The sequence below is a fragment of the Phocoena sinus genome, chromosome 6 (assembly GCF_008692025.1).
Source record: "Phocoena sinus isolate mPhoSin1 chromosome 6, mPhoSin1.pri, whole genome shotgun sequence".
Taxonomy (NCBI): Eukaryota; Metazoa; Chordata; class Mammalia; order Artiodactyla; family Phocoenidae; genus Phocoena; species Phocoena sinus.
In genome coordinates, this window is record NC_045768.1 from 99876461 (window position 1) to 99887705 (window position 11245).

At 60.2% G+C, this 11245-nt stretch overlaps 1 protein-coding gene across 2 annotated transcripts; it reads left to right on the forward strand.

The window, feature by feature from the left end:
* The first annotated feature begins 5317 nt into the window (after positions 1–5317).
* FGF17 (fibroblast growth factor 17) lies at positions 5318–10770 on the forward strand. Of its 2 annotated transcripts, none has more exons than XM_032635742.1 (5): positions 5318–5349; positions 5519–5555; positions 8566–8743; positions 8978–9084; positions 10121–10770. In XM_032635742.1, the coding sequence occupies exons 1-5, from the start codon at positions 5318–5320 to the stop codon at positions 10412–10414; spliced, it is 648 nt and encodes a 215-aa protein (XP_032491633.1). In that variant the 3' UTR covers positions 10415–10770. The 2 variants fall into 2 exon arrangements, with proteins under 2 accessions (XP_032491633.1, XP_032491634.1); XM_032635743.1 differs by having other exon boundaries at positions 8599–8743.
* The last annotated feature ends 475 nt before the right edge of the window (positions 10771–11245 follow it).

The following is an 11245-nucleotide window of genomic DNA, read 5'->3' on the forward strand; positions in this document are numbered from 1 at the left end:
CTCTCCCCCCACCGCCCCCACCGCCCCACCCCCCACGCCCGGCACCACCACCCCATCCCCAGCTTTGGGGGAAGGACCAAGTGTCTCAGCCCCTTTCCCAGCTTCGGCCTTCAGCCCTCAGGCCTGAGGGAGGGAGCTAGGGCTGGGGTGGGTCTTCCTGCGTCCACACTCCCTTCTGACAGGGCCTGGCTCTCCAGATACAGAACTGAAGGGTGACAGCTGCCCGCCGCCCCTACCAGGAAGGGACCAGCCTGAGGGTCTGCATCTCAAGGGCCGGGCCTAGCTCTGCTCTCCCAGGCTTGCGTCCTGTTAGGTGAGCTGCTCACAGGGAGGTCACTGGTGGGATCTGTGTCAGGCAGGAGCCCAGAGGCCTGCACCTTCAAGGAAACCTCCCAAGTGGGGAGACAGGCAGGCTTCCTGGAAGCTATAAAGTATCTCTTCAGGAGGTGGGCAGGTGAACAACTCCTGGGCTAGCATTCCCCAAGGGCAGCAGTCAGAGCCACAGGAACGGGGTTCAGTAAATTGTTGGGGTGAGACCAACAGAGGATTGGAAGGGGGGTGAATGACCCATCGCGTGGCTCTGACCTTCTGCCCCCTCCCAGCCTGCAGAGCCACTCTGAAGCCGGGTTCACCCACGGTGACGTGCAGGTGGCCGCCCCCCTCGGGGTCTACTTGCAGGGCCTCTGCTGGGCTTCTCCCTGCCCCTAACCAGCACCCCCTTTGGCCAGGCCTGAAGTGGGCCAGTGGGGAACTGGCCCTGCCCTCTCTCCCCAGGACCCCCAGGTATGGGTCCCAGAAAGTTGGAGGTCTCTGAACACCTGCATGGGAAGGGCAGCAGGCAGGCTTGAGTCTCCCCATTCAGCTTCTCTTGATGCCAGAAGAGATAGAGGAAGGCAGGGCTGGCATTCTTGCTTCTGCTTTCTACACCCCACAAGGCAGATGTGGGCTTTGTCCCACCCTCTAACAAAGGAGAACATGCTACTGACCTCAGTCCCCCAGAGCGACAAGGGACATCGGTTCAGGTCTGGTTCCAGGTAGGCAGCTGGCATTGACCATGGCTTCATGCCACCGCGATACAGGGTGGGCAAGACAAAGTCCTCCCTTCAAGTTGCCTATAGTCTAGTGGAAACACAGGAGCCAACAACATAATTTCAATTACTGTCCAGCGCTTTGGAGGACGTAAAACAGGCTAATTTCCAGGGTGGGGAAGTGCTGGTGGGGTTTTTTTGGGGAGGGTGGGGGATTTGGCCATGACGCATGGCTTGTGGGATCTTAGTTCCCCCATCAGGGATCAAACCCACACCCCCAGCAGTGGAAGTGCAGAGTCCTAACCACTGGACACCAGGGAAGTCCCGGGAAGTACTGTTTAGTTGGATCTGAGAAGGTCCTTCAGAGGAGACGATTGACAAAAAGGGAGTGGTGGCTACATTTAGAGCTGACAGAAGGACATTCCTAGGAGCAGGAACAGAGGGTGCAAAGGGCCTGAGGCAGAACAAGCACAGGGGTTTGGACAGAAAGAAGGCTGATGTGATGATTGCAGTGATAACGCTGTGAGCTGGGTGCTGCTCTAAGTGCCTTCCATGGATTCACACCTATAATCCTCACAACCATGCCTAGAGGTGGGTGTTATTAGCCCCATTTCTCAGATGTGGAAAGTGAGGCACAGAGAGGTTAAACAACTTGCCCCCCAAGGTCACACAGCCAGGATTCACACCCAGGTGGTCTGGCACTAGGGCCCTGTTTTTAACCACTCTGTGGGTGAGAGGGGGACGTGGAAGTTTGAGGGTGCCAGGAAGCCTCAAACTGAGAGTGGGAGTTAGAATTGAGTCCACAGTATAACCGGAGCCCAGGAGGGGCAGCTCCGGAGCCAAGTTATTGCAAAGCCTGTGTTGTCGCAGGTACTTCTCCGCTCCGCCAGCCCCAGGCAAGCGCCCCTGTTCTCTGGCTCCGCAGCAGGACTGCACAGAAGGGCACTTAACAGCTAGACATCTGACAATTTGATTTCCACGTGCCGGCAGGCGGTGGGGATCAGATAGCAAAGATGGGGGGGGGGGTCTGTCCGCATTGCTACAGTGCTCTTTGCCCTTCACCCTTCCCCAGCCCTAGCCCTTCTGTTTGTCAACAGGAAAAGGGTGGGCTGGGGTCAAAGCAGGTGGTGACAAGTGGCCGGCATGCAGGTGGACTCTGGTTCTACACAAGCTGGGCTGCTAGGAGCAGGCGTGAGACGCCCCCTTTGTGGGGGGAGGTGTTGAACTTGGCACTGTGGGATGGGATTAACCACCACGGCCTTGACTACTCCTCACTCCCCTTATCACCTCCTGCCACCCCCCATAAATGGTAATGAACCCTACCCTTCTCCCCCCACCGCCCCCCTCCCCAGCTCCCAGGTCCCTCTGGTGAGGGGAGAAAGTCAAAGTTTAGGCAAACTGAGGCTGGACCACGTAAGAGGGTCTCTGCCCCTCTCCCTCGTTCTTGTGGCACTTGACACTTTTCAGGAAGTGTCCTTCCTCTCAGTTGACAAGATGGCAGTTTTAGCAGCATCAGTAGTGGCCATTGCCTTTTTATAAATTAGGAAGCTGAGACCAGAGAGGTGAAGGGACTTGCCACAGGTCACATAGCCTGTAAGGGCCGGGGTCAGGGAATGGGGATAAAATTCAGAGTCTGGGACTGGAACACTCCCCAATTGGGGCCCACCACCGGCCTTCCCATGGGGGTAAAGGAGCAAACGGAGCCAGAAAGCCAGGCCTGCAGGTGCAGAATGGGCTACCCAGCTGTGCCCCTGAGCCCCCTGGCACCAGCCCCCTGTCTGAGCCCCAAGGCCAAGCTTGACTGTGGGCATCTGTTACCATGGAGACCCAGGCTGGGCTGGGGGCTGGCAGTGACAGCAGGCCCTTCCCCCACTGATAGGGACCAGGTTCTCGGGCTCAGAGACCTTGGGCCCAGATGGAACTCCCCACACCTGCCTCTTCTCACTGCCTTCTGTCTCCCAGCTGACCCCTCCACCCCTGAACCCCAAGCCTGAGCTGTCTCCTCCATGCCTCTCTGCTCTTACCTGTGATTCCTGGGGATTGAGGTCCGGAGGAGATAGCTTTTAATACCCTACCAGGGAGCTAGGAGCTGGTGAGCATGTGGGCATAAGGACAAGGTCTTCCCAGAGAATAGAGACAGAACCAGCACCGACCACAGTGGACAGGTAGATTCCAGATGTTTCCATGGAAGAGGGAGAGTTTAAATGGGGCCCCAAATGGTGGTGCGAATGTGGAAAATGGAAATGATTGGTACCTTGTTCCAACTAGCTGTGAGACCCTCTCTGGACCTCATTGGTGAATGAGGAGTCTGGACCAGATGAAGAATCTCTAAGATACCCTTCCAGTTTTTTTTTTTGCGGTACGCGGGCCTCTCACTGTTGTGGCCTCTCCCGTTGCGGAGCACAGGCTCCGGACGCGCAGGCTCAGCGGCCATGGCTCACGGGCCCAGCCGCTCCGTGGCACGTGGGATCTTCCCGGACCGGGGCACGAACCCATATCCCCTGAATCGGCAGGCGGACTCTCAACCACTGCGCCACCTGGGAAGCCCTCTCTTCCAGTTTTGACATTCTTTCCAACTGATTCCAACCCGGGACACCCCTAGTTACAAAGGTCAGGGCCGGAGCCGACCCTGCATTCCCCAGGCCAGCTCAGGCTCAACTCACCCTTGAGCCCCCAGCAGGGCACCTGGGGCGGAGCTGGGAGCCAAGTGTGGAGCTTGACCGGGTGGGCTGGAGGTGTCCCTGCTTGTCGGTGGGTGGGGAAGGGTGGCAGACAACTTTGTGGATTGATCTAGCTCAGGAAGGTGAGAAGGAGGCCTGGAGGTGAGAGTTTCGCCCTCCCACTCATCTCTTTAGGTAAATAAATCCACAGCCAGCATTTCCCCTTCTCTTCCCATCCTGGAGGCACTGAGACCTCCAGGGAGCCCAGAGCTGAGGTGTAAGCTTCCCTCAGAGATTCCCCCACTACGCACTAGCCCCCTTCTACAGTCACCATCAGCCACCTTCTGCGGGGAAGGAACCGCGTAGAGTTCCTGGTCATCAGCTTCCAGGACCAGGAATATTGGGACATCATGGGTGGGCGCTATGCTGGCCCCGGCAGGCGTGGGCACAGTAGAAGGAATCTGTGTGGGAGAGAAAGAGCATGGACTTTGGAAACCTGGCTACGCCGTTCACTAGCTGGGTGATCCTGAGCAAACGACCTACCGTGTGCCTCAGTTTCCTCCTCTGCAGAATGGGGTGATACCTGGTGTGGTACAGAGCAGCGTGGGACCGGAGGTTAGAAAAAGAAGAGGCCGCTGGGCACTTCATCCCAGACCGCTGCTGAGGGGCCGCAGGGAGGAGGCCCTGGGTTCCTCCCAGCTCCCGGAGGTTCTAGGGATGGCTGCTGTCGTGGGGGGGATGACAAGTGAGGCCCAGAACATATACCTTTGACTTCTGCCTCAGTGCGGCCATCTCACTGGGTCCTCCAACATCCGAGGCACTACTGTGCCCATCTCCCAGAGGAAACGGCCAAGGCCTGGAGGAAAGCGGCTGGTACCAGTGCACCCGCTCTCCTCGATGCCATGGGGTCCTTCTACGGCCCCACCCGCACCTGCCTCCCTACCCCTGGTCCCCAAGCTGTGGCGCCCACTGTTTGATGCCCGTCGGGACAGCCTTAACCCCTCCTTCCCGGTGGCCAGACAGCAGACAGGGGGAGTAAGGGATGACAGAGGCAGTGGAAGCTACGCTCCTAGCCAAGCCCACCTCCTGCCCCCTGGAAGGAGGCGCCTCCTTTTAAGGCTGCTGCTGGGAATTTCCACCCCCAGACCCAGACCCAGCGACCCCAGGCCTGGAATGATACCTGCAGCTCACCCTAGGGGAGGTGGGGCAGGAGAAGCTTGCCCTGAGAGGGGAGGAGGGGCCCTGCCGTCGGGTCCGTGAGGGTCAGTAAGAACGCAGGAGCCAGTCTCTGGGTCTAGAAGCCTCCAGCAGCTCCATCCTCTGCGCTGGGGTATCCCAGAGAGAGGCTGACAGCACCCCCCACCGACCCCCGCCAGCAGCTGCTTTGCAGTCTCACTGGCCAGGAAGGTGGACTCCTCACACCTCAGTCTCCCAATTACGCCCTCCTCCCCCCTCGCCCTCCTCCCTTCTCTCCTCTCTCCTCCTCCTCCCGTCTCTCTCCTCTCCCCACTGAAAACCTGTGGCTTGGAGAGACCTTGGCTTCTCTGGGACTCTGCCCCCAGGGACTGCCCACATCTGCTCCTGACTCTGGGGGCAGGAGGGCAACGGCCCCAAGAAATCTCTCCGGCGATGGGAGCCGCCCGCCTGCCCAACCTCACGCTGTAAGTGCGCTACCTCTCGGACTGCCGTCTTGTTGCCATCTCCAGCCCGGGGGCAGACCCAATCTTCCTGGGACTCGCACACGGACCGCGTGGGGCAGGGGTGGGTGCCTGTTGCGCCCCGGGGCTGGCTGCTGGCACCCACACCCGGGCCGCCTCGTCTCCCACACAGGTGCCTGCTGCTGCTGATTCTCTGCTGTCAAACTCAGGTAGGCGGGCGCCCCCCATGAGCTTTTCCCCGTTTCTCCCACACTACCGATTGGGGCGGTCAGTCTCCTTTCCGTGGACAGAGGCAGATCCTGGCCTCTCCCGGAGTCCAGAAGACTCTGAGGTTTGGGGGGGCGGTGGGTTGGGGTAGGAGAAGGGGCCACAGCAGATTGGGGGATTGACGGAAGTTTTTATTTCAGCCCTCCTTCTGACACCCCTCCCGTGTTGCCCTGGGGTCTCTTCTGCTCCCTCCATCCCTCCACACTGTGTTCCCCCCAAGGCTAAGCGCATGGGGCAGCCAAGCCTGAGGGATGGAGCCCGGGAGTGGTCGGAAGAGGGCGGAGGTGATGGCTCAGGTGAGGCTTGTACTTGCAAGTACCTGGAAGGACAGGTTTCCACGCAAAACCGCCTGTCTGTTCCACTCACCACCCCGCTCCCACCAACACGGAGGTCCTGTGGGTCGCAGTCCTGGGTGATCGCGTGGGCAGTCAGAATGCCCAGCCAGGGTGGGCGACTCCTTACCCACAGGGCAATGAGGTCAAGCCCGAAGAGGTTTGTATGGGATGAGATTCAGGGTTTGCTTCTCCACACCCCCCACCCCAAGTCAGCGCCCGCCCCCCCCCCCCCGCCCCAGCCTCAGCCCCCTATGTGAGGCTCGGTCCCTTTTTGTGATCCTCCATAAAAGTGCAGCTATTAAAATGCACTGGTCCAGAACCGCTCTGGGGAGAGATCCCTTGGCTTTCCCAGGCCAGAGGCCCGCTTCTCTTCATATCCAGTGGGGACTTTTTTTGAAGGTAAATGCCTTTTCTCTGGGAGAGGGAAAGGGGCTGCCTTTGAAGCAGTGGGGGGGTGGGAGGGAGAGAGGGAGAGACAACCCCCCCTTTCCTTCCCCCTTTTGCTCTAGCCCCCGTTCCAGGCCTTTTGCTTCACACATCCAGGGAGAGCAAGAAGAAAGCCCCCAGCCTGGCCGGGAGGGGTCTGGGGGTGGGCCCAACCTGTTCTGGAGGGGGAATTAGCACAATGGTGCGGCGGGCCGGCGTTTATGGCCTGGCTGAGGCCCCATTCAGGACCCGGGGAAGGTGGCAAAGCTGTCCTTTCCCCCTTGAAGTGCCCCCTCGCCCCCCCTCGGAGGGGGGGCCAGCAGGCCGGACCGCAGCCATGCTTGAGGGGCCGTCTGACAAGCAGCTGTCTGCGGCAGTGGAAGGGGAGGTCCCCCTGCAGCGGGAACATGAAAGGGACAAGCAAGGTCCCGCGGGGAGAGCGACTTGTGGGCTGTGGGCTGGGGGGGGCGTGGGACTGCTTTTGTACAGGGCTTGAAGGGGGACGAGTAGAGGAGGGGGCTTCGGGGGGGCCCTCTGCTCCCGACCTGGAACAGACAGCCAGAAGGAGGCTGCCCGCCAAGAGGGGCGGAGGGCCTGAACCTGGGCCAGGAGGCTGGGGGGGGGGGGGCGGCTGGGGACAGGCCGGACCCCACCCCCTGGCAGGGAGGCAGGTCCCCCACCCAAAATGCTGGCCTCAGATTTTCCCAGGGCGGGATGTGGGGTGGGCAGACCCTGCCCTCATAGACTGGGAATCCAGGCTGTGGATGAGCCAGGGTCGGACCTGGGCAGTGACACCCGGGAAGGGTTAACCCTGAGCAGGTTCTGCTGAATGGTAGCCTGGAGCTGCTCCCTCACCTCCCCGCTCTTCAAAGACGATACTACCCACCCCTCCCTCCAGGAGAGAGAGGCCCCTCACAGATGCTGGTCTGGGTCTAGCTCTGTCCGGTTGGTTGCGATTGGGCCTGGGATAACGGCGGACTTAGGGATATGGGGCAGGGAAAGGCTGTCCCAGCACAGGCCAGCAGGATCCAGATGGAGAAACTTTTTAGTGCTAGAGCTGAGGCTGTCACCAGCGGCTGGGAAACGTCATCCCGGTTTGCACCTTGCTGGAGAGAGAGGGCAGGAAGTGGTCTGTTTCTCTCCTACTCAGCACTGCAGATGGGTAAGGAGACACCAGGCCCGGAGGAGGTACTCGTCCTGGCTTTGTATCGTGTGCGGATGGAAACGTCCCCTCTCCACTCCCCTGGAAGCAGTGGGCGGTAGCATCACCCCCGGCTGGCCACGAGCCTCTGTTACACTGTGGCACACGCAGGTGGCCTCACAGGGCAGCCACGGGGCCACCACTGAGGGCACCTCTCACCACCGCCTCCACCGCCCTCAGCTAAGGAGGCGCCTCACCCCTAGAGGGGGAGGAACGCTGGAAGGGGCACTGGCTTCTCTGAGGGCCCTGAGCACCCAGGGGGAGCGGCAGGGGAGATGGGCGTGAGCTCAGGAGTCCTTTGTTAGTGCTATAAAGAAATGCTTCCAGGGGCCCTGCAGGAGCCTACAGAGAAGGGTCTTAGAGCCCCCCAAAAGGTCTCCAGTGACTCTAACAGACCAGCTGCTGTGTGTGCACGTATGTGTGTGCGTCCGCGTGCACACGTGTGTGTGTGCATGTGCTGGGCGTGGGCTCCTTTGAGGCCAGTGCGGAGGACCGGGGAGACATCTGGTCACCCTGGCTAACAGAGCCAAGCCCCTGGAGTTTTGGAGAGGAGACAAGCTTCCGTCCTAGAGGCAGGACAGGCGTCTGCCACTAATCAGCTGTGCGGCCCTGTGCACTTCCTCCCCAGACCACGGGGATTAGATACCAGCAGCTTCCTCCCTAGACCACGGGGATTAGATACCAGCAGCTTGAATGTTCCTTCCGGCTCGGCTCCCAGAGTCGTGATTCCAGGCCTGAGCTGTATCACCAAGTGTCCCCAGAGCTGGGCAGCTACCAATCCTGTGCTCCAGGGCAGACGAAGAGCCAAGTCACAATGACTGGCTCACACACTGGCCTGGGAAGGTCATGGCCAGATGCCCCCTGCACCTCAACTTCTCAGGGCAAATGACCTGCCCCACCACACTTGCCTCCGCACCCCTCCCCTGGATGGACCTGCGGTGGTGTCACCCAAAGCAAATTGACACTATTTTTCCCTTGGTAACCGCAAAGGGGGAGAATCACCCGTCTCCTAATTTTAACCAGTACGTGAGGGACCAGGGTGCCATGACGGACCAGCTAAGCCGGCGGCAGATCCGCGAGTACCAGCTCTACAGCCGGACCAGCGGCAAGCACGTGCAGGTCACTGGGCGTCGCATCTCCGCCACCGCTGAGGACGGCAACAAGTTTGGTGAGGCCCAGCCCTCACCGGAGGCCACCCACACCCCTACCCATCCTTGCCTGGTCCATCCCCAGACGGGTCAGGGTGGAGGCTGCAGGGGGAGAGCAGGGAGAAGCCTCTAGGAGGAGAGGCCCCGAGGGCCCCCCACCCAAATTCAGAGGGCAGGCTGGTAGGCGTTCCCTGCACACCCCTGGGCCAGCAGCCCCGAGGGACAGAGGTCTTTCTCCCCCGCCCCACCCCCAGCCAAGCTCATAGTGGAGACAGACACCTTCGGAAGCCGAGTGCGCATCAAGGGAGCTGAGAGCGAGAAATACATCTGTATGAACAAGAGGGGCAAGCTCATCGGGAAGGTGAGGCCTGGAGGGCAGGGAGTCATGAACGAATCCGTCTTCCTGGGGTTGCAGCATGCAGGGCCCCACCCGGGGCTCTGATGTCTCCTGCTCTCACCCCACCGCTCGGCCTTTCTCTGGTCTCTCCAGTCCCTGTGGGTCTAGAAGCCCTCTGAGGACACTGGCTGATCCATAAGAATCCTTGGCTCTGATGTATGAGGTACTTTCCCAGCAACAATGAGGAAGAATTTTAGCACCTACATCACGTCACAGCCTCTGTGTTGAGGGCTAAGAGCTGATCAGGGTTGAGAGGCCAGAAGCCACGCCCCCTCAGGTCAGTGGGGTCCTCGGGCTCCAAGTAAAAAGATTCGTGCTAACCACCTACTAATGTAACCACTAGTTACACTCTCTACAGTGGTGGGTCCAGCGTTGCTGTGCAGGGAGAATTCCATTTCCTTTGGCATCAGCCAATCCTGGCTTCTGATTCTGGCTGTTTTCAAATATTTGCTTATTTTTGTCAAGTCTCAGGCTTCTCATCTGTAAAATGGGCACGGTGTCAAGATTATCTATAGAGCCAGATGGGTGGCTGCCTGGCTCTTTACACAGTTGGTGTTCTACAGACGTTTTCCCCTTCTTTCCATCAGACTGTCGCGTCCCTCCCCTCCACCCAGCAACACCATTCACGCAGACCAAGGAACATTCTCCTATATACGAGTGCCCACTGGATATGCACTGAACTGCAGTTACCTTGATCTTTATGAAACAGCTGGGTAAACTGAGGCTCAGCCTGGCTAAATACCTTGCTCAATGTGTACAACCTCCAAATGACAAGGCTGTATTTAAGTTCAGATCTGACTCCAACAAAGCTTGCTCCTTGCCCCCTCCTTTGCCTCTCCAACAAGGGTGCCCTTCTCACCGGGCAGGGTGCCCGTCTCACCGGGCAGGAATTCTTGGGCTCACAGCCCCTGTCGCTCCCTCCTCGGTCCTACAACATAGGTCCATAAGGCAGACTAGCCAGCCAGGGTAGGCGGACAAACTCCCCTTCCTTCCCCTGCAGCCCAGCGGGAAGAGCAAAGACTGCGTGTTCACAGAAATCGTGCTGGAGAACAACTACACAGCCTTCCAGAATGCACGGCACGAGGGCTGGTTCATGGCCTTCACGCGGCAGGGCCGGCCCCGCCAGGCCTCCCGCAGCCGCCAGAACCAGCGAGAGGCTCACTTCATCAAGCGCCTCTACCAGGGCCAGCTGCCCTTCCCCAACCATGCCGAGAGGCAGAAGCAGTTCGAGTTTGTGGGCTCAGCCCCCACCCGCCGGACCAAGCGCACTCGGAGGCCACAGCCCCTGACATAGTTAGGGACAACCCCGGGGGGGCGGGCAGCCGCCCCTCACTCATGGGCCTTCCCATCCCCTTCCCTTCCTAATCCAAAGACAGGGCTGGGGTGGAGGCAGGGGAGCCAGAGGCCCCAAGGAGGATGCTGAGGACCACCGAGCATCAGAGCCCCCCCACCGGAAAGGTGGAGGACTGCCACTAACCCGGGCTGGCTCCTCAGGGCCCCACCCTGGCGTGGCCCCCTGGGGGCGGGGCAGGCCCCCCAGAAGGGGAAGGTAGAATAACCCGAGGTCAGGCTCCCCTGAACCAAGTGGGCAAAGTCAGCGGATTCAAGGCTCTGCAGACACGGTCTGGAGGTGGCTCTCCTCGAACTCTGCTGCCCCTGTCTCCCTCAGTCTGCCCCCCAGCCTCCAAATTCCTCCTGGCCAGACTGTAGGAAGGGACTTTTGTTTTGGTTTCAGGAAAAAAAAGAGGGAGAAAAAAAAAAAAGAGGGCTGGCCATTCTTCACATTCCACTGCCCAGGCCTGCACCCTCTCCCCCAACTCCCAGCCCCGGAATAAAACCATTTTCCTGCAAACGGGTTATCTGAAGCGGGGTGGGGGGGGTGGGGGAAACAACTGCAAAGCTGAACTGGGGACAAACTTGCTCCTCCGAGAGAAGAGGAGGCCGGCGCGCAGGCCCGGGGGTGGCGCGGCAGGTGGAGGCCAGGCCGGGCCCCGCACGTCCCCGCAGGGGCAGAGGACAAGGGGGCAGGAGCAGCGGCAAGGGATGGCCCGGCAGGCCCGCACCTCCGCCCCGCGGGAGGCTGGCGGCCCGGGGCGCGCCCCTCCTCCGCGGGCTCAGGTTTCCT

Excerpts from the sequence above, each read along its gene's own strand:
- FGF17 (XM_032635742.1), top strand. The coding sequence starts at position 5,318 with ATGGGAGCCGCCCGCCTGCCCAACCTCACGCT. Across the intron at positions 5,350-5,518 it reads CGCCTGCCCAACCTCACGCT|GTGCCTGCTGCTGCTGATTC; the intron begins GTAAGTGCGCTA and ends TCTCCCACACAG. Across the intron at positions 5,556-8,565 it reads TTCTCTGCTGTCAAACTCAG|GGGGAGAATCACCCGTCTCC; the intron begins GTAGGCGGGCGC and ends GTAACCGCAAAG.